Here is a 23,241-nt window from a genome sequence, read left to right as displayed (position 1 = left end):
ACTTTAAATCATCTCTAGATTACTTGTAATACCTGATACAATGTAAATACTGTTTAAATAGTTGTTATACTATATTGCTTTAAAATTTTATATTTTTCATTGTTATTTTTTATTGTTTTTTTTCCTGAATATTTCAATCTTTGGTTGAATCCACGAATCTGCCGATACAGAGGACCGACTATATTTATTGAACACATTTATTGAACGCAGACTACTCTGTGCATTCAGTGAATGCAGACTTATGTTAAATACTTGGTAAAAGAAAGGGTTTAAGAGGCTGACTTGTGTTGCCTTATGTGTGAGTTCTTGAATAAACTGTGAGTTTCAAAGGAGGAGCAGGCCAGAGTTCAGATATGTGTGGTCTTCATATAACTTTGCACCACTGGGTTTTGTTCCTTCTCTTCCGTGGAGCTTCCCAGGTCTACCACTTTTTTGTACTATGTCAAAGTAGGGATGATGAGTTAAAAGGAAAACTCATAAGTAATTCTAAGAATTTAAGCAAGAATGAAAGGTAGAATGGCAGCATTGGTAAGGGGAATGAGTAGTCACCATATGATGTTGATTTTTCTCATTGCCCCTCTCATCATTTGATTAAGGGGATGTATAACAGGTTTCTCTCCTGTAAAGTTTCCATTTTCTACTTTTCAGTTAATAAATATTTTTGGGAAAATACTTTGAGCTATGCAAATATCCCATTTCACCTTAAACTTTTACCCACTAATTTTAGCATCCATGGGTGATCTTATTTCCAATAATTAATACTGTGGTATTTTAATTGTAAGTTTTGATTTCCTTCATTCTTTCTATATTTATAATGGAATTCTCTGTAAGGAAAATTTGTCCCTTCTTCTCTATTTACTTATTTATTTATGTCATTATGGACTTGAAGATCCAGTACTATCAGTTTTTTAGTTGCTACTGTTCCTCAGATTGTTCCGGCTTTGACCATTGCATTCTCTTTTATGTTGGCTGCTGTGTCCTTTCAATGTCTCCCCACCTGTTTGTGGGGCATGACCTTAGCTTTTTGGTACCTCAAGATGCTCAAGGCTCTTGGCTCTTACAATGGCAAAAATCATAATTACTTTTGCACCAACCTGATATTTTCCTACTTAGCCCTGGAATCAACCATTTCTCCAAGGTTCTGTGATTCTTTTTGTTGGAGAGTGGTATTCAGAAACCCACAAATGGGTGGTAGGTGTGCTTACTGCTTCCAGGGCTTGCTCAGCACTCCGAATAAACAGAGTTATGGAAATAGATATATGTGTGTATAGTAACCCATACATACATACACGTCTATATATGTGCTTAAAAAACCAATGATAAGTTCAGACTGATTCTAATCCAGCCCTACAAGGTCCATTTTTGTCTTCTCCCTTTCCTTACTTGTGACTTCTTTGTCTAACAGAAGCCTGGGTCATATTATAAATGTATATATTTACTTATTTTTTCAATCCTGGTTTAATTATATTTCCAATTCTAGTATCATTTGAAATTATAAAGTAATTTCAAAATTACTAACTCATATCCCTGTGCAAAACAACTTCCCCAACTAGGTTACAATGTTTATGTAAGTTATTTTAGTCTTTAGCCTTTCTGTATCTAATTGAAACATACTTTTCCAAACTTACTTAGCTCCTTTTCTCCCCACCCCCTTCACTGTGGTTATGTGATTCTTTGGTAATGCTGTTAGATTCATTTGTCACCGTGTGCATTCTTAAGATGCTTCTGCTTTTGTAAGAGTTATTTTTTAAAAAAAGAAGGTTTTCTCAGATTGGGTGAGAATCTTGAGCCTTCTGCATTTTGCCTTATTTCCCATTTGTTTCTCTACATCAACTGTTTTTTTCTCTTGTTTCAAAGAATAAAGAATCTGAATCTGCAGATGACTTGGTCATGCAAAATCTTTCAACAAGGATATTGTGATCACTTCTAGGTCACAAACTACAGTCAGCCTACCAGCATCATCCTCCCTTCTTCTTCTAGGAAAGAACCAGCACTCAAGGCACAATGGCATCATTTTGTATTTGGGAATTATTCTGCTTTTCTTTAGTAGTTGTGATAATCTTATACCTTAGATGTATGTTTTTTACATAAAATCATTCCTGGATGCAAAAGCCTGTGTACTCTTTGATTTTATTTTCTGTCTTTCTGCATTTATTCTACTTAGCCCTTCTGTTTTCCTTGCTGTTCCTTGAATTCACTGAACACATTCCCACTTCAGCACCATCTGCTCTTCTACTGCTTAGGACTTTCTTTCTCTGCGTATTGATGCTTCATTTCAGTTCTGTGCTCATTTGACGCTAGTCAGAGAGGACTTTCCTGACTACCCTGTATATGTAGAGAGGAGTATGCCACTTCTATGTCACTTTTCCCTTTATTTTTCTTTATAGCACCTATCACTAACAAGTTATGCATGTGCATACATACACACATGCATATACATATTGTATTACACGTTGAGTATCCCTTATCTGAGATGCTTGGGACCAGAAGTGTTTTAAGATTTTGGATTTTTCAGATTTTGGAATATTTGCACTTATGTTGGGGATGGAACCCAAGTCTAAATATGAAATTTGTTTACATTTTTTATATATCTTACACACATGGCCTTAAGTTAATTTTATACATGTTTTAAAATAATTTTGTGCATGAAACAAAGTTTGTGTGAAGTATTTATGTGTGGAATTGACCATTTGTGGTGCCATGTTGGCGCTTAAAATATTTCGGATTTTGGATTTTCAGATTAGGGACTCAACCTGTATTGCTTGTTCCCACACTGGAACAAGGACTTTGTTCACTGCTGTGTCTTCCATATCTGGAAGAAGCCTGGGACATCTGACATAAAGTAGACAGTGTTTGGGTAACAGTATTTGTTGGGTGAATGAAAGAATATTGGGTTGGATTAAATGAATGCTCGGGGTTAAAGTTTGTGAACACTTTTACTTGAATCTCCAATGATGTAAGTTAATATTAGGGAAAACTATTCCTTCTTGTCTTCTCTCACCTTGCATTTCATGTATCTTTAAATAATAACTGATATAGGTATAAGACCATAGTTTGCAAATCACTTATTTAATATTTGATATTGAAAACTCTTAGCGTTTATGTGAGATTGACAGTTTTACTCCCATTATATTTATTAGTAAAAAGATAATGTTAGGAGATTACTGGACATATTTATACTTAACTTACTTTCATTTTCTGTATGTTTTCTCTAGTGTATAGTTAGACTGATTTATAGATTTCTACTATTGATAGAGTTCATGCTTTTCTGATTGACCAAAGGGGAAATCCTTCCTATGTAAAACCTTTCATGATCTTCCTCCAAATGTAGAATTGACTGCTTTCTCTTTTAGGGTTTCTACTTGTCTGTGTCCTATAAGTTTGTAAAGCTCTCAAGGTCAGGAATTAGTATTGATGATCTTTACATTCCCAATCCTGTGCACACTTTCTGGTACATAGAAGGATGCAATAAAATCTTTAGTGAATGGAAAAAGAAAGATCTGTGTAGACTTCATTAATATGAAATTTTTCTAATCAAATTTGTATTTTTCAAAATCTTGATACAGGAGTAAACATGGAAGTACTAACTTCATTCCAGAACAATTTTTGGATGACTTCATTGATCTTGTTATCTGGGGCCATGAACATGAGTGTAAAATAGCTCCAACCAAAAATGAACAACAGCTGTTTTATATCTCACAACCGGGAAGCTCAGTGGTTACTTCTCTTTCCCCAGGAGAAGCTGTAAAGAAGTGAGTGATTGTTATATATTTTGAGCCAATTTTTAAGAAATCTTTGCTATAATACTAATCATCTGATAGGTTTAAGGCCTATGTTAAGGTTACCTTTAACTGGCAGTATTGTAATTTATATGATAGATTTATTTTTGAAAATTGATCCTCCTATGTAGTCTTATTGTTTTTCCAGATTTTAAGCCATTTTCAAAAAGAGAGCATCCAATTGGTGTTATTTTGCTGCTCATTAGGCAAATTCAAGATGCACAATTTTATTATATTTCAGGTTAGATGCTTTAGGTTGATGATTACCAATTTCATAAAGTTCATTTATAAAAAATTCTCCTAAAACCAATTAATTGAAAATTTTCGGATTATAAGTACAATATCGTATATCTCATTTTTAAAACATTTTTGGGGGAATGATGTGATTTTAAGAAGTAGTTAACAGTGATTAAACTCAATTTTTATCGTGGGCTTTATCACTTGTTCTGATTGTTACAATAGGGTTAAGGAATATGGTAGTAGAATCTATGTTCATTGGTTTTTTTTCTTCATGAGTCCACTGCAAAATCATTTTGTCTATATGTGTACATGTATGTACATATACATAGGTATATAGATGTAATACTATAGTCTACATATGCTACCATCATAGTCCTGATATTATTTTATTATACTTATTATGTCTATCTTTCCTTATAAGACTGACCAGACAGGAATAATAATGGATGAGTTGATTTTACTCTGGGGAAGGAAAATGTCTACCATCTTTTCCTGTGATAACATTAAGGTTAAATTAGCAGAAACATTTATTTTTAAGAGTATGATTAAAGAAACATTTTTGTAGAAACTAAGAAATGTGGAAGCTTTCATGTGCACATTTTCTTGAGGAAATTTACACTGTGACGTGGTGTTCATTTCTCTCCATTTCAGACATGTTGGTTTGCTGCGTATTAAAGGGAGGAAGATGAATATGCAGAAAATTCCTCTTCACACAGTGAGGCAGTTTTTCATGGAGGATATTGTTCTGGCTAATCATCCAGATATTTTTAACCCAGATAATCCTAAAGTAACCCAAGCCATACAAAGCTTCTGTTTGGAGAAGGTAATTCTTTTTGATAAAGTCAATGAGATCTACTTTAGTTGAAGAATTATTCACCTTCAATTAAGTAATTTAATAGAGTAAAGGGAAGCCTTTATGTTGATTACATTCTCCTGAAGCCTGTAAGGACACTGTTCTTCAGTGAATGTGTTTAATCGTGTCCAAGATTTTTTTTTTAAGTCATTGAGAGGGAAGAATAATGGATGTTAAAAAAACCTTTAATGAAATATCTCTCCTAGTTTCTTTCTTCCTTTTCAAAAACATAATACATAATCTTTTCTCCTTTTTAATCCCGATTTGATGATTTGTTCATTTTATTTATTGAAAGCAAGCAGCAACTTCGATTGAGGAATGAGGGACTATCATGTGTGGGAAAAGCCTTAGCTTCTAATAATCTGTATTAGGCGTCCCTTTCGCCCTGAAAACTACCCCAAATAAAATGTGAAAAATGTGTTTGCTGTCCATCCTATTGCTGCAACGCAAGTCCCAAACCTCCCTCTCTATGCATATTGCCACCCCTAAATCTCTGTAGAAAATTTCAGCCACTACTAAGGTTGGGTGGATTAATGCATTTCATAATATGTGCGTTGACAGCTTAATTAGCATCACTTGCTGACACTCAGTTCTTACTCTGTGTCAGCTGTCCTACTATGTTTTATTTTCATGAAAAATCATGTAATATAGGAACAATGATAATAATTATGACCAGTGATACTGATTTACTGTATATGATGTGCACTGTTGACAGCATTTAATCTAGCAGCCAACAATGCTATATGTAAGTAGGTTCTACCATCTGTAGTTTAGAGGAACTGAACCTTAGATAGGGTAATTCATTCAGTGTCACAGCTTTTTGAGCAATGTGTAGCTCACGTAACTAAAAGTGTGCTTGTTTCAAGATGATTGACTCCAGAAGCTCAAATGTAGGTTAAAATTCTGGCATCCCTAAATCCAATCTCTCAAGGCAAAGAGATAGAAAATGCATTACTTGCTTTTGCATTGATTGATCCAGGCCTGAGTCATGTGCCCTTCCCTGGAGTCAGCCCTGCATTTTTCAACCTTGGCTTAGTTGACATTTTGTACTAATAATTCTTTATTGTGGCAGGCAGTTCTGTGCACTCTGGGATGTTTAGCAGTATTCTCCCTGGTTTGTACCCACTAGATGCCAGTAGTACCCCTTCTAACTGGTCGTGACAATCAGTGTTTACTGACCTTGCCAAATGTCCTTAGAGAAGCAAAATCACCTCTGGTTGAGGTCCACTGTATGAACTTCACCTAAATCCTGTGGGCTTTGGTGACATGAATCCAGAGAGTAAAGTAGATGCTGGTGATGTTAAAGTAATAGAGGTTCATTTTAAACACCAGGTGTACACATAACTTTCTGTCATTGCTGTATTTTATGTACCTTTCTATTATTGTACTTAGTTAAGTTATATTATATTATTATTTATAAGCATGTGAGTCTCTTCTGAACTCTTTGAGAACAGGGCCCATGTGTTACTTTTCTGTCTCAGCACTTGTCCTAGTACCTGGCAAAAAGATGCTCTATAAATGCTTGTTGGATTGAAATAATTGACCTAGGAGATCATGTTCTTACAGATTTTCTATGTGCTCTCTGATATGGTAGTCACTAGCACATGTGGCTGTTTATATATAATTAATTACATTTAAATTTAAAATTCAGTTTCTCACTTGTACTAGCCACATTTCAAGTAGTCTATTTCCACATGTGGTTTTGGCAGCCGTATTGAAAATGCACATATAAAAAATTGAATATGCACATATAAAAAAATTGCAGAAAGTTCTGTTGGACTTCATTGTTACAGACAGTTTAAAGGACAAGATTATAAAATCTTAGATGTGAAAGAAATCTGAGTACAAAAACACTTGTTCTGTATTGTTCTTGAGATCAGAACCAAGTTATAAGAAGGCAGTTTTTGTTCCAACACAAGAACTTTCTGAGAACTAGAATTGTTCAACTATGAAGTTGGCCATCTGAAGATATCTAATCACTATGCACACAACCATTTATGAAAAGAATCTAATACTGTCTCCTTGTAACTTGGTTTTCCCCTTAAGAACAATATAGAACAAGTGCTTTTGTCTTCAGATCTCTTTCAAGTCTAAAATGTTATAATCTTGTCCTCTCAGAGTATGAGACAAGTCCAATATTTGAAAACATCAGTCTTATTTTCTTTTACCTTGAACTCTTCCAAGATAAATAATCCAAAGTCCTTGCTTATAGATCCCTAAATCTTCTGGTGAGTCTCCCATGGATCATATGACTGCAAAAACTAGACTTACTTGGTTTTAAGTTGGTAAGATGAGGAAAGCCTTATTGAAACATGAGTAGAAAATTGAAACATGAGTAGTAATATTTTAAATTTTATTCTAAAAGAATTACTTTAGAGATTGAAAAATTATAAAGAACTTTCATGAAAGTAAAACATTAAGGAATAGTATTAAAGGAGCATTACAAGAAGGTATATTTGAAAAGGTGTCATAAATGACCTGGGAAATAAAGATAATTATGTAGTTCAGGAAAATTCCTGTGGTAATAAGCTGCTATTCAACCAAGCTAAACTCAATTTACTATTTTATTTTTTAATCTTTTTAAAAATTTTGAGATTGAAGAAATGCTTGAAAATGCTGAACGGGAACGTCTGGGTAATTCTCGCCAGCCAGAGAAGCCCCTTGTACGACTGCGAGTAAGTCCTATTTATACAGATTGAATATTGTTAATTTTCAAAGCATAGTAATGTACAGTTTACATGGTTTCTTTGAAAAGTAGTGAAGAGAGTGCTTATAGTAATCAGAAGAGCAATCACCATTGGAGGCAAAAACAAAGGTATAAGGATTTGAGTTAATCACAGTTTAAGTGATAGGTTTGGTAACTTACTTTTCTCATTTTCTAAATAATTTGTTGTTATATTTAATAGATTGGCTGAGCTCTCTGACTTCATCTTTAACTACCTCCTCTACTCACTTCATTCCAGACACCTTGGCCTTCTCGCAGTTTCTTGGGCATGTGGCATGTGCTCTTATCTCCCTTTAGTCTGCTTCCGTGTCACCTCGCTGAGGCCCTACCATCAAGATTGCGGCCCCTACCTTCTCTCCTGAGTGAAATCAGGAGAGTGGAAAGACACTTCCCACTTCCATTGAGTGAAATCAGTGCTCCTGATTTCACTCACTTTCTTCTGCTTTCTCTTTTCTTCTTATTTTTTTTTTCCCATAACGCATCCTTCTAATCTATGTACAGTTTATTTATTTTGGTTATTATTAGGATTGTTTCCTGTGCCTATAAATCTGCTTATCCTTTCTATCGTGTTATAAACAAAGAAACAACAACAGACCTCTTCTTTACCACTATGCTTTTCCCTTTTCCTCACTCCTACCCCATGTTGCTTACTCTCTTTCAAAGCAAAAGTATATGACTTATATCTCTCATCTAACTTTCTCTTCTTCAGTTCACTATAACCAAGGCTCTGACTTCACCATATCCAGTGGAAAAGATGACCTTTAATTGTTAAATCCAATAGATATGTCTCATCCTGCTGAATTACCTTTGGGCATTCTCTGAGTTATCTGTATCCCTCCCATCTCATAGTTAGCTGTCTTTTCAGTGTAGGCATACAGCTTTAATGACCACCAATAGAGTGATGACTTCAAAATCTTAACGTAGACCTCCTTGTTGTTCTATATCTCCGGGAGTCCCCTGAGGCCTGGTACCGAGGAGTGTAGTCTTTAAACCAGCAATGTTGTTGTCACCTGGGAAATTGTTAAAAATGCAGAGTCTCAGACCCTGCATCAGAACCCACTGTATTTTAACAAAAATCTCCAACAAATGTATAGGTTCATTAAAATTTGAGATGTCCTGGGATGTAGACTGTGGAGGTAAGGAGTACAGTCTAGAGCCAGACTTCCTGAGCTTCATTCTGGCCCAGCTACTAGTTGTATGACCTTGAGCAACTGCATCTCTTATCCCTTGGTTTGTATTAGGTTGGTGCAAAAGTATTTGCGGGTTTTGTCATTGAAAGTAATGGCAAAAACTGCAATTACTTCTGCACCAACCTAACGCTTCATAGATTTATGAGATCTAAATGGATTAAGTAGTGTCTGGTGCACGGTAGGTAATCTGGTCCCGTTTCTTTATCCCACCGTCGCTGGCATAGTGAAGCTCTTATTAACACTTTCTGGCCTATTGCTGCAGCCTCCTACCAGGACTCTGCCTCCAGTTTCCTTCTGTCTCCAAACTAATGCCAAAATGATCTTTGTAAAACACAGTTTTGCATGTCTTTTCTGCTAAAAATAACTTAATTGTTCCCTAGCACTAACAGGAAAAAGTCTAAACTTTTTTAGGTTAGCATTCAGGGGTCTACATGATCTGATCTAAACCAAACATTTCAGCTCCTCCTTTTCCTTCCATCACATCCAAAGCTCAAGTCTCAGCGGACCAAAAGCTACTGTTCCCTGGGCGCAGTGGAGTTTATTTCACCGGAACCATTGTCCATGTTGATCCTGCTGCATGAGACACACTTCCCTCCTCCTTTCTCTATATCTTCTTCAGCACTCACCTAAAGCTTCCCTCTTCAAAGAAGCCTTTCTGGACCTCCCCGCAGAGAACATGCTTCTTCCTTTGTGTCCTCATTCAACTTTGTTCATACCTCTTATAGCACCACTCACTCACATTCTGCTTCCAATGATCTGTTTACATGTTTGTCTTCCCAGTCAGTTTGTGAATTTCTTGGCAGCCAGGATTGTATTTATTTATGGTTGTATCCCTGGCCCTGAACAGCATACCTAGAACATTGAGGAAATCCAATAAAATTTGTTAATGACCAAATATTTATAAATGAGGAGTTTGAAGGGGAGACCTAATAGCTTTAGCATTTAGTATTTTCTTTTTTATAACATGGTAGCTGTAGAGATGATCTGGGTAAGGGTGGCCATGGTGGCTCATGCCTGTAATCCCAGCACTGTGGGAGGCCGAGGTGGCCGAATCATCTGAGGTCAGGAGTTCGAGACCAGCCTGAGCAACATGGCGAAACCCCGTCTCTACTTAAAAGACAAAAATTAGCCAGGTATGGTGGCGCGTGCCTGTAATCCCAACTACTTGGGAGGCTGAAGCATGAGAATCACTTGAACCTGGGAGGCAAAGGTTAGAGGTTGCAGGAAGCTAAGATTGTGCCACTGCACTCCAGCATGGGTGACAGAGTGAGACTCCATCTCAAAAAAAAAAAAAAAAAAAAAAGAAGAGATGGTCTGGGTCATATAAAAATAATTAAGGGAATCACACAGTTCTCTTCATTATGGCAGACGATCCCAATTTTCTCATCTGTGTCTGCCTAACAGCATTAGAACTAACCAGACTTTAATAGAAAATTGGCATTTCTTTTCCTAAGCACAGTAAATTACGAATTCATTCATAAAACAGCACATACTGTCTTATAAGTAATATTACAAAACTGCATTGTACTGACTAAAAGATATTCATGAATTCATTGACTAAATCCTGTTGAGTACCTGCTATTATGGATGCTACAGGATATAGGGATGATAAAACAGATGAGGTTTTGAATTCGTTGAGCTTACAGGAGGTAGAGATGTGAAGAGACATAATACACAAATATCAAATAAATGAACAAAAAACCTTAGCAATACTGATTGATGAGTGAAAGCAGGAGCACTTCAGTTAGGGAGCAGTCTGAATAAGCTGTGAAGTGGTGCAGTGCTGGTCCCCAGAGCATGCTTTGGGAACAGCTAGTCTAGGAGAACGTATCTCTGAGAAAGAAAGGTGATATTTGTCTTTGTAAAGGTCTGTTGACTACTACAGACTTTGTAGAAAGAGCCTACCTTGAGAGAAGTTCTCAGTTTCAGTGAGATACCATGTTTTGGAGGTAGTCATTTCTCAAGGCTCACAGATTTGATTCTTTATTACCTGGATTTTCCTAGCATTCATCGTTCCCGTGAGGCACATCTCTAAGATGATAGACCAATTTACTAATGTATCTAGGGCTAGTATTTTATTTTGGTGTGTGTTTGTTTGTTTGTTTTAAAAGTTCAGAAAATTGTTTAGAAATTCTGTCTCCTTTTCAGATGGTTTGCCCAGTAGGTACCTAGACTATTAGTGTTATCAGGGAGAGATGTAATCATTCTGCATTGTGGAAATTATTGCAATACCTTGATTCTGTCGAACAAAGTATTTTGCTTATGCTTATAAACTTTTCAAACATTAGTTTCTCAGTAGGATAAACGATATAGCTCCATCATGAGCTACTGTAGAAAATTAATTCATAAATTTGAAAGTATCAAGCATAAACACTGAATACTGAAGGATTAGTATGTTTTTTTAAAATTGGCAAATTGTTGTTTCCTAGCCTTCATAGATTATTCTGTGTTTTCAGGTGGACTATAGTGGAGGTTTTGAACCTTTCAGTGTCCTTCGCTTTAGCCAGAAATTTGTGGATCGGGTAGCTAATCCAAAAGACATTATCCATTTTTTCAGGCATAGAGAACAAAAGGAAAAAACAGGTAAGCTAGTTATTTTTACAAGTTAAAAAAATTTTCTTACAGAATTTGTGAATGAATCTTTAGGAAAATCTATATCACAATAATGGAAGATGTTTTAATATGATTGTAATGTCTTAAATTGACAGTTGGAATAATTCTCTTGTCTTCTGAAAATTAGATAGCAATCTTTTTTTTATTATTGTACTTTAAGTTCTAGGGTGCATGTGCACAATGTGCAGGTTTGTTACATATGTATACTTGTGCCATGTTGGTGTGCTGCACCCATGAACTCGTTGTTTACATTAGGTATTTCTCTGAATGCTATCCCTCCCCGCTCCCCCAACCCCACGACAGGCCCCGGTGTGTGATGTTCCCCATCCTGTGTCCAAGTGTTCTCATTGTTCAATTCCCACCTATGAGTGAGAACATGCGGTGTTTGATTTTCTGTCCTTGCAATAGTTTGCTCAGAATGATGGTTTCCACCTTCATCCATGTCCCTACAAAGGACATGAACTCATCCTTTTTTATGGCTGCATAGTATTCCATGGTGTATATGTGCCACATGTTCTTAATCCAGTCTATCATTGATGGACATTTGGGTGAGTTCCAAGTCTTTGCTATTGTGAATAGTGCCACAGTAAACATACATGTGCATGTGTCTTTATAGCAGCATGATTTATAGTCCTTTGGGTATATACCCAGTAATGGGATGACTGGGTCAAATGGTATTTCTAGGTCTAGATCCTTAAGGAATCACCCACTATCTTCCACAATGGTTGAACTAGTTTACAGTCCTACCAACAGTGTAAAAGTGTTCCTGTTTCTCCACATCCTCTCCAGCACCTGTTGTTTCCTGACTTTTTAATGATCGCCGTTCTAACTGGTGTGAAATGGTATCACATTGTGGTTTTGATTTGCATTTCTCTGATGGCCAGTGATAATGAGCACTTTTTTCATGTGTCTGTTGGCTGCATAAATTGCCAGTGATGATAAGCATTTTTTCATGTGTCTTTTGGCTGCATAAATGTCCTCTTTTGAGAAGTGTCTGTTCATATCCTTCACCCACTTTTTGATGGAGTTTTTAAAATTTTCTCTTGTAAATTTGTTTAAGTTCTTTGTAGATTCTGGATATTAGCCCTTTGTCAGATGGGTAGATTAAAAAATTTTCTCCCATTCTGTAGGTTGCCTGTTCACTCTGATGGTAGTTTCTTTTGCTGTGCAGAAGCTCTTTAGTTTAATTAGATTCCATTTGTCAATTTTGGCTTTTGTTGCCATTGCTTTTGGTGTTTTAGTCATGAAGTCTTTGCTCATGCCTATGTTCTGAATGGTATTGCCTAGGTTTTCTTCTAGGGTTTTTATGGTTTTAGGTCTAACATTTAAGTCTTTAATCCATCTTGAATTAATTTTTGTATAAGGTGTAAGGAAGGGATACAGTTTCAGCTTTCTACATCTATCTAGCTGGTTTTCCCAGCACCATTTATTAAACAGAGAATCCTTTCCCCATTACTTGTTTTTGTCAGGTTTGTCAAAGATCAGATGGTTGTCGATGTGTGGTATTATTTCTGAGGGCTCTGTTCTGTTCCCTTGGTCTGTATCTCTGTTTTGGTACCAGTACCATGCTGTTTTGGTTACTGTAGCCCTGAGGTATAGTTTGAAGTCAGGTAGTGTGATGCCTCCAGCTTTATTCTTTTTGCTTAGGATTGTCTTGGCAATGCGGGCTCTTTTTTGATTCCATATGAACTTTAAAGTAGTTTTTTCCAATTCCGTGAAAAAGTCATTGGTAGCTTGATGGGGATGGCACTGAATCTATAAACTACCTTTGGCAGTATGGCCATTTTCACAATATTGATTCTTCCTATCCATGAGCATGGAATGTTCTTCCATTTGTTTGCGTCCTCTTTTATTTCGTTCAGCAGTAGTTTGTAGTTCTCCTCGAAGAGGTCCTTCACATCCCTTGTAAGTTGTATTCCTAGGTATTTTATTCTTTTTGTAGCAATTGTGAATGGGAGTTCACTTATGATATGACTCTGTTTGTCTGTTATTGGTGTAGGAATGCTGTGATTTTTGCACATTGATTTTGTTTTTATTTTTATTTGTTTATTTTTTTTGAGACAGAGTCTTGCTCTGTCGCCCAGGCTAGAGTACAGTGGTGGGGGCTTGGCTCACTGCAAGCTCCTCCTCCCGGGTTCACGCCATTCTCCTGCCTCAGCCTACCTAGTAGCTGGGACTACAGGCACCCGTCACCACACCCGGCTAATTTTTTGTGTTTTTAGTGGGGACGGGGTTTCACCGTGTTATCCAAGATGGTCTCGATCTCCTGACTTTGTGATCTGCCCACCTCGGCCTCCCAAAGTGCTGGGATTACAGGCGTGAGCCACTGCACCTGGTCTGCACATGGATTTTGTATCCTGAGACTTTGCTGAAGTTACTTACCGGCTTAAGGAGATTTTGGGCTGAGATGATGGGATTTTCTAAATATACAATCATGTCATCTGCAAACAGGGACAATTTGACTTCCTCTCTTTCTAATTGAATACCCTTTATTTCTTTCTCCTGCCTGATTGCCCTGGCCAAAACTTCCAACACTATGTTGAATAGGAGTGGTAAGAGAGGGCATCCCTGTCTTGTGCCAGGTTTCAAAGGGAATTCTTCCAGTTTTTGTCCATTTAGTATGATATTGGCTGTGGGTTTGCCATAAATAGCTCTTATTATTTTGAGATACATCCCATCAATACCTAGTTTATTGAGAGTTTTTAGCATGAAGGGCTGATGAATTTTGTCAAAGGCCTTTTCTGCGTGTATTGAGATAATCATGTAGTTTTTGTCTTTGGTTCTGTTTATATGATGGATTACGTTTATTGCTTTGCGTATGTTGAACCAGCCTTGCATCCCAGGCATGAAGCCAAGTTGATCTTCGTGGATAAGTTTTTTGATGTGCTGCTGCATTTGGTTTGCCAGTATTTTACTGAGGATTTTTGCATCAATGTTCATCAGGAATATTGGTCTGAAATTCCCTTTTTTTGTTGTGTCTCTGCCAGGCTTTGGTATCAGGATGATGCTGGCCTCATAAAATGAGGTAGGGAGGATTCCCTCTTTTTCTGTTGATTGGAATAGTTTCAGAAGGAATGGTACCAGCTCCTCTTTGTACCTGTGGTAGCCTTCAGCTGTGAATCCATCTGGTCCTGGACTTTTTTTGGTTGGTAGGCTGTTAATTATTGCCTCGATTTCAGAGCCTGTTATTGGTCTATTCGGAGATTCAACTTCTTCCTGGTTTAGTTTTGGGAGGGTGTATGTGTCCAGGAATTTATCCATTTCTTGTAGATTTTCTAGTTTATTTGCGTAGAGGCATTTATAGTATTCTCTGATGGTAGTTTCTATTTCTGTGTAATCGGTGGTGATATCCCCTTTATCATTTTTTATTGCGTCTATTTGATCCTTCTCTCTTCTTTATTCGTCTTGCTAATGGTCTATCAAGTTTGTTGATCTTTTTAAAAAACCAGCTCCTGTATTCATTGATTTTTTTGAAGGGTTTTTTGTGTTTCTATCTCCTTCAGTTCTGCTCTGATCTTAGTTATTTCTTGCCTTCTGCTGACTTTTGAATGTGTTTGCTCTTGCTTCTCTAGTTCTTTTAATTGTGATGTTAGGTTGTTGATTTTAGATCTTTCCTGCCTTCTCTTACAGGCATTTAGTGCTATAAATTTCCCTCTAGGAACTGCTTTAAATGTGTCCCAGAGATTCTGATATGTTGTGTCTTTCTTCTCATTGATTTCAAAGAATATCTTTATTTCTGCCTTCATTTCGTTATTTACCCATAGTCATTCAGGAGCAGGTGGTTCAGTTTCCATGTAGTTGAGCGGTTTTGAGTGAGTTTCTTAATCCTGAGTTCTAGTTGGATTGCACTGTGGTCTCAGAGACAGTTTGTTGTGATTTCTCTTCTTTTACATTTGCTGAGGAGTGCTTTATTTCCAACTATGTGATCAATTTTGGAATAAGTGTGATGTGGTGCTGGGAAGAATGTATATTCTGTGGATTTGTGGTGGAGAGTTCTGTAGATGTCTATTAGGTCTGCTTGGTGCAGAGCTGAGTTCACATCCAGGATATCCTTGTTATCCTTCTGTCTCGTTGATGTGTCTAATGTTGACAGTGGGGTGTTAAAGTCTCCCATTATTATTGTGTGGGAGTCGAAGTCTCTTTGTAGGTCTCTAAGGACTTGTCTTATGAATCTAGGTGCTCCTGTATCGGGTGCATATATATCACTGATACCCTTTCTTCCACTTGATCAAATCGGCTACTGAAGCTTGCACATGTGTCACATAGTTCTCGTGCCATGGTTTTCAGCTCCATCAGGTCATTTAAATTTTTCTCTACGCTGTTTATTCTAGTTAACCATTCATCTAATCTTTTTTCAAGGTTTTTAGCTTCCTTGCGATGGGTTTGTATATCCTCCTTTAGCTCGGAGAAGTGTGTTATTACCGACCTGAAGCCTACTTCTGTCAACTCGTCAAAATCGTTCTCTGTCTTGCTTTGTTCCGTTGCTGGCAAGGAGCTGTGATCCTTTGGAGGAGAAGAGGCGCTCTGATTTTTAGAACTTTCAGCTTTTCTGTTCTGGTTTCTCCCCATCTTTGTGGTTTTGTGTACCTTTGGTCTTTGATGATGGTGACCTACAGATGGGTTTTGGTGTGGATGTCCTTTTTGTTGATGTTGATACTATTCATTTCTGTTTGTTAGTTTTCCTTCTAACGGTCACTTGCAGGTCTGTGGAGTTTGTTGGAGGTTCACTCCAGACCCTGTTTGCCTGGGTATCACCAGCAGAGGCTGCAGTACAGTGAATACTGCAGAACAGCAAATGTTGCTGCCTGATCCTTCCTCTGGAAACTTCATCTCAGAGGGGCACCCAGATGTATGACGTGTCAATGGGCTCCTACTGGTGGGTGTCTCACGTTAGGCTACACAGGGGTCAGGGACCCACTTGAGGAGGCAGTCTGTCCATTCTCAGAGCTCAGACTCCATGCTGGAGGAACCACTGCTCTCTTCAGAGCTGTCAGACAGGGACTTTGAAGTCTGCAGAAGTTTCTCCTGTCTTTTGTTAAGCTATGCCCTGTCCCTAGAGGTGGAGTCTGCAGAGGCAGGCAGGCCTCCTTGAGCTGCGGTGGGTTCCACCCAGTTCGAGCTTCCAGGCTGCTTTGTTTACCTACTCAAGCCTCAGCAATGGTGGACACTCCTCCCCCAGCCCACTGTACTAGCAGTGAGCAAGGCTGTGGGCGTGGGAGCAGCAGAGCTAGGCGCGGGATATAATTTCCTGGTGTGCCATTTGCTAAGACAGTTGGAAAAGTACAGTATTAGGGTGGAAGTGTCCCGATTTTCCAGGTACCGTCTGTCACCGCTTCCCTTGGCTAGGAAAGGGCTAGATACTCATCATTTTTAAACCTGTGGATATCAAAAAAGAAATGGAAGACTTTCTCTGAAAACTGTTTTTTTTTAAGAGGTCTGTTGTTGTTTCTTTGTTTATAACATGATAGAAAGAATAAGCAGATTTATAGGCACAGGAAACAATCCTAATAATAACCAAAACAAATAAACTGTACATAGATTAGAAGGATGTGTTGATTCAAATGACAACTGCATTTGATACCTATACATGATTTTCTGCCTTCTTTGAAAAGAATTAATTGCTTTTTTCTCTATGTGTTATATTCTCGAGAGTACTTACCACCTTGTATTATAGTCATTTTTCTTATGGGCAGGGATCCTATGTTTTTACATGTAGACATTTAAAATGCATTTACCTGACAAGGGTTATTGACAGAGCAAATACTGGACTCTGCTTCCTAACTTCCTACCGAGTGCTTTTTCTAGTCTGTGCCTACTGTTTTTGAGACAATCATCTTGCTTAGTAATGCAGCAGAAGTGCATTAAACATACTTCCCCTTGTCTCACAGGATGTTAAAAAGATATTGCTCAAGGGCTGAGATTTAATTAAATTAATAATTTTAGCTGTTAAATCAGAGACATTCTTAAGTGAAAGTGGTGCTGTGTATTGAGCTATGAGTACCTGGTCGTGTCTACTATTCATAGTAGAGTTTTATGCTACTATCTCGACCCATCACAAGGCACCAGCAGTACCCGCGATTGCTTTTTGCATCATCAGTGTAGCAATGATGGCAGATGGCAAAAAGGCAAATAACATCTTAGGATTATTATGAAAGTATTTTTGATGTTATTACTTCCTGAATGGGTGCTTCACCCAGTGAGAACAGCTACAAGACACCTATCCTGGAGGTATGGACAAGAAATACTGACTGTGGGGAAAAGACCGTGGCTATTAACAAAAATGGCTTGTTTTGCCTCAGAATTTACCATGTTGAGCAAGCTGGCAGTTGATAAAGTTTGGCCTTACCTTCTCCACTGACAACTTGCAATGAGTATGGGCACTTTAACATTATGATAGAAGCTATTTTTTGATATACTTCTTTTTTTCTAGGAGAAGAGATAAACTTTGGGAAACTTATCACAAAACCTTCAGAAGGAACAACTTTAAGGGTAGAAGATCTTGTAAAACAGTATTTTCAAACTGCAGAGAAGGTAATTTCTTACAGTTCACATTTTGAATAATGGCTACCCTATAGTACAGATTTTAATTTAGGATATGTTTAGTTGATAGTTTAAACAAAATGAATCCTCAGAATGTTTCTATGAAGTAGGGTGACAATTAATTACATTCAGTTGCAGTTGCCACACAGCAGGGATAATTAGTGGTTAATGTTAGTTATTAATACTGTTATTAATATAGCTGTTATTATTGATGTTGTTATTCTTTCTTTGTATCTCTGTTGCAATTATTTTTTTTTTTTTTTTTTTTTTTTTTTGAGACGGAGTCTCGCTCTGTCGCCCAGGCTGGAGTGCAGTGGCCGGATCTCAGCTCACTGCAAGCTCCGCCTCCCGGGTTTACACCATTCTCCTGCCTCAGCCTCCCGAGTAGCTGTGACTACAGGCGCCCGCCACCTCGCCCGGCTAGTTTTTTGTATTTTTAGTAGAGACGGGGTTTCACCGTGTTAGCCAGGATGGTCTCGATCTCCTGACCTCGTGATCCGCCCGTCTCGGCCTCCCAAAGTGCTGGGATTACAGGCTTGAGCCACCGCGCCCGGCCTCTGTTGCAATTATTAAACTAAATGAATAATTTTAACTTAAATCAGGGACATTCTTAAGTGAAACTCAGGGTGACATTTACATTCATTTGTAGTTGCTGTACATCAAAGAAAATTAGTGTTTAATTAATGTTAATTATTATCTGTATTGCAAAGATCTCAATCCAGATTTAGTTTTCTCACATTTGGATGTAATTTCAGAATTATTCTACAAACAAAGACAGCCACGTCATGGTGAAGCCACTGAAACTTACTGTCATGAGTATATGCCACTCTAAGATCCTCTGGTTGTATTAGTTTCCTATTGGTGCTGAAACAAATTTCCACAAACTTAGTGATTTAAAACAACACAAATTTATTATCTTACAGTCGTGTAGGTCAGAAATCTTACACAGAACTGAAATCAAGGTTTTGGCATGGCTGTCTTCCTTTTTGGAGGCTCTAAGAGAGAATCCATTTCCTTACCTTTTCCAGCTTCTAGAGGTGCCCACTATGTTCCTTGGCTCTTGATCCCCTTTTATCTTCAAATCCTGCAATGTTGTATCTCTCTAACCATTTCCCCAGAGTTGTTTTTCCTTCCAGCTCCCATCTGCCTCCCTCTTCTGCTTTTCAGGACCCTTATGATTACACTGGGCCCACCTGGATAGTCTCTGATAATCTCCCTATTTTACAGATAGCTGATTAGCAACCTTTATTCCCCTTTGCCATGTATTCACAGGTCCCAGAGTTTAAGACGTGTACATCTTTAGGGGGCTCTTATTTTGCCTACCACACTGGTTAATTTCATCTCTATTAATCATAGCTGCCATTTTTGAACTCCATATCCTAGCCATCAGGCCTCTACATTTCACCTGTCCTATACTCCTCTCCCTTTTCTGGTTTTGACTTTGCTTTTTCTGGTTCCTGATATTAGTAGGCTTAACTACAACTGTTCACTATAGTTTTTCTCTGGTAACATACTTGGTAATTTTCCTTGCTCATCTATAATTATTTTGTAAAGAATAAATACTATTTCTGCATCCAGTGATTTGTATCTTATAGAATGTGCAGCTCTCACTACTAACAGAAAGAGGGATGGGTGAAGCAGTACAAGAATTTGTGGACAAGGAGGAGAAAGATGCCATTGAGGAACTAGTGAAATACCAGTTGGAAAAAACACAGCGATTTCTTAAAGAACGTCATATTGATGCCCTAGAGGACAAAATCGACGAGGAGGTAAGTAGCTAATTTGAGTGTCTAGGTGAATTTAAATAGTCTCTCTTTAAGAGTAGCTCTGAGATTTTTTTCTGGTAGATCACTATTTAACCTCTCTGATTTGTTTAGTTTTTCTCATTTATAAAATTGAATTGATAAAATGAGGATTAAATTAGAAAATGCAGACAATGCCTAGAACAGAGTCTTGCATATGGTTGGTACTAAGTAAGTGTTTTGTTCCCCATGGATAGTATCTTCTCTTGAAGATCCTGAAAGGGCTTTAAAATGAACCTTATAGGATGCTAACTTTTGTTCATTTTAATTTTTTTTAGTAAGTTTTGATTGAGATCTTGAATTTCTTTTTTTTTTTTTTTTTTTTTTTTTTTTTTTTTTGAGACGGAGTCTTGCTCTGTCACCCAGGCTGAACTGCACTGGCCAGATCTCAGCTCACTGCAAGCTCCGCCTCCCGGGTTCACGCCATTCTCCTGCCTTAGCCTCCGGAGTAGCTGGGACTACAGGCGCCTGCCACCTCGCCCGGCTAGTTTTTTGTATTTTTTAGTAGAGACGGGATTTCACTGTGTTAGCCAGGATGGTCTCGATCTCCTGACCTTGTGATCCGCCCGCCTTGGCCTCCCAAAGTGCTGGGATTACAGGCTTGAGCCACCGCGCCCAGCCAAGATCTTGAATTTCATCTAGAAAATTTCTGCTAAACAAGAAGCAGTGGAAGAAGTACAGGAAAAGCTGTCTAGACTTGACTACATAGAAATTTTAAATGTTTGCATATCACATTGTCAAAAAACAAAATTAAAAGATATTGACATGAAAATATTTGTGGGCAAAAAAAGGTTAATATTCTTAATGTAATATTAATGAGCTCTTAGAAATCTTAAAAATAAACATTTTGATAGAATAATGAACAAAGGACATGAGTAGGTGGTTCATAAAAGAAATATAAATGGCTAATAAGCATATGAAAATGGTGTTTAGCCTAGGATAATCAAAGAAACTGAAATACATCTTTTGTTTGTCAAGTTGGCAGCAATTTGAGAAAAATAGTATCTAGCACACTGCTGGTAGTAGTATTACTTTTGAATAGCTTTGCTGAAAAGCAGTTTGGCAGTGTATATTAAGAGGCTTAAGATTTACCCTTTAACTCAGCCTGGGAAATTTCCCTACGAAAATAGTGAGATAGAGATTTGTGTATGGAGTGATTCATCTCGTTGTTCATAGTGGAGAATAATTGGAAATGTTTTGGTACAATAAATGTTGGTGCATATACCATATAAAATTTTATACAGCCCTTAAAAATGACATTTTGGAAGAACATGAAAAGATATTTCTAATCTAATGTTAATTGGCAAAAGATTTTCAAAGATGAACTGCATAGTATAATCTCAATTATTTTTATTTTATATGTAATCGTGTATGTTCATGTAAATAAATAAAATATCCCAGATATATTATCAACAGTTATGTCAAGGTAGTTTTATTACAGGGGATCACTTTCTGTATTTCCCAGATTTTCCCTAAGCAGAAGAACAAAACAACATTATTAAAAAAAAAAAAAAAACTCATTCCCTTATTTTAGTGCTTTTTGTTAACATGGTTCTCTTAAAGCCTTATGGTGTCAATGTGTAACTAATATTATTTAATACCAAGTACTTCCAGATGTAGGACAGGCAGTTCACACTCTAAAACCATTCACTCTATGACTCTGAATGTGTTGGGTTTGCTAATTTATGGCATAAATAGATTTCTCGGGTACATACCAGATATAAAACATGACCATCCCCACCTGGAGTGACATCATGACTCCTAAGCAGCAAAGTCTGTGTGGGGTGTATGTGTGTGTGTGTGAGAGAGAGAGAGAGAGAGAGAGAAAGAGTGTGTGAGTCATGGTGACTCTGGACCAGACACCCATGTTCAAAATCGAAACCCTTATTAGCTGTGTACCTATCAGTGAGTTATCTAAACCCACATATCCCTCAGTATCCTCATCTGAGGATAAAATGGTGATGATAATAGGCCCTTCTTCAAGGTTGTTGTAAGGATTAAAAGAATTAATCCATGTAAAATCCTTCGAATACTGTTGGATACATAGTGCCTGTTCAGTGTTTCCACTCTGACTCTCATTTCTCTTCTATGAATGGCTTAGCACTTTAGGTATGCTACGTATCACGTAGGCACTGTTACATGCTGTGTCATCTTTTAAAATGTTGTTATTCTTGTATTTTTCCTTTACTGAATCATAACGACCATGCTGTTATTTCTTTCAGCTTAAGAAACAAAACTCTCGATCCCATTTTCCTTTAGTTACTGCTCTCTGTTCCTCTTCTAGAGCAGAATCGCTTCAAAGAGGTTTCTGTATTGCTGCCTCATTCTTCTCTCTCCGTTTTCTCTTAAATCTATCCACTCAGGCTCTTGATCCCATCATTCTAGTGAAGCTGCGCTTGTCAGGATCACCAGTGACTGCCATTGCTAAATCCACTGTCAGTTTTCTATCTTACATCTCACTTGAGCTTCTGTTGAAACTTGTTTTTTATTGGATTTCAGGATACCAGACTTTTGTTATCTTCCTGCCTCACTGGCTGCATATTTTCGGTGTCTTTTGTTGATTCCTCTCATTGCTCCAGTCTCTTACATTGGAGTCTTATTTGCTGTTCCCTCTCCCATATAATCAGTTGATTATAGATTCCATGAGAGCAGGTTTTTGTCTGTTTTGCTAATAATTGTGTTCTCAGTTTCTGTGGTAGTATGTGGCACATTGAAGGTGCTCAGTAAGTATGTGCTGAGTAGATTATTAAATAAATGGGCTTAAAGAATGTAAACATAGCTGTACAGTAAGAGCCTTGTGAGCAGGAACTATTAAAAAAGAAACTTGTAGTCTCCTTCTTGATACCAGGACCATGCTCAGCAAACCTTCACGAGTTGACTGTTGATAAAAATGGATCTTCGGGGGCCACCCACTTCAGATCCCATTTCACACAGCCTCCTGGATGTCTTGCAGCCAGGTGCATGAGAATGATTTGCAGTGTAATAAATATTTCAAGCCTTGTCAAGGAGATATTTTTGTTTTTAACTAGTTTACTGAAGTGTAACACCCATAGGGTATTAGAATTTTTCCTCTACAGTCAGAAAGACTTTTTCAGTGATGTGAAACATTTTGGCAGCAGGTAATATAATTTTGCTTCTGGTCAATATGAATTTTTTTTTTTAACAGTACATTGTACAATTTTAATGTTAATAATTGGAAAAATATGATTTATTTACTCTTTTGAGACAGGTTGTTAAATTTGCAAGTTTTATAACATAAAGCGTTTCTTAATTGTAGCCCCTTGTTTTATATTTACATAACTGGAATAGGCAACATGTTTGTGATTTACTCTGTTATGATCTAGGTACGTCGTTTCAGAGAAAGCAGACAAAAAAATACTAATGAAGAAGATGATGAAGTCCGTGAGGTAATTATTCTGCTGTAAATTCTTGTGTTTATATGTCACTTTCTTTTTTTTTTTTTTTTTTTTTGAGACGGAGTCTTGCTCTGTCTCCCGGG

General features: G+C 37.4%; 1 protein-coding gene across 8 annotated transcripts in view; it reads left to right on the top strand.

Moving 5' to 3' along the window:
- MRE11 (MRE11 homolog, double strand break repair nuclease) overlaps positions 1-23,241 on the top strand; it is an 87,318-nt gene that overhangs the window by 19,538 nt on the left and 44,539 nt on the right. For all 8 annotated transcript variants that reach the window (XR_004436274.1, XM_033208182.1, XM_033208181.1 and 5 more), the window contains exons 8-14: positions 3,567-3,752; positions 4,671-4,842; positions 7,467-7,547; positions 11,244-11,370; positions 17,831-17,931; positions 19,536-19,709; positions 23,087-23,149. Coding sequence is in view for 7 of the 8 variants with exons in the window: in XM_033208182.1 (XP_033064073.1) it covers positions 3,567-3,752; positions 4,671-4,842; positions 7,467-7,547; positions 11,244-11,370; positions 17,831-17,931; positions 19,536-19,709; positions 23,087-23,149 (904 nt within the window). In the remaining variant the exon portion in view is untranslated. The remainder of the gene's footprint in view (positions 1-3,566; positions 3,753-4,670; positions 4,843-7,466; positions 7,548-11,243; positions 11,371-17,830; positions 17,932-19,535; positions 19,710-23,086; positions 23,150-23,241) is intronic.

The sequence above is a fragment of the Trachypithecus francoisi genome, unplaced genomic scaffold, assembly GCF_009764315.1.
Source record: "Trachypithecus francoisi isolate TF-2019V2 unplaced genomic scaffold, Tfra_2.0 Lachesis_group8, whole genome shotgun sequence".
NCBI classification, from domain to species: Eukaryota; Metazoa; Chordata; class Mammalia; order Primates; family Cercopithecidae; genus Trachypithecus; species Trachypithecus francoisi.
This window is presented reverse-complemented; position numbering and strand designations above follow the sequence as displayed.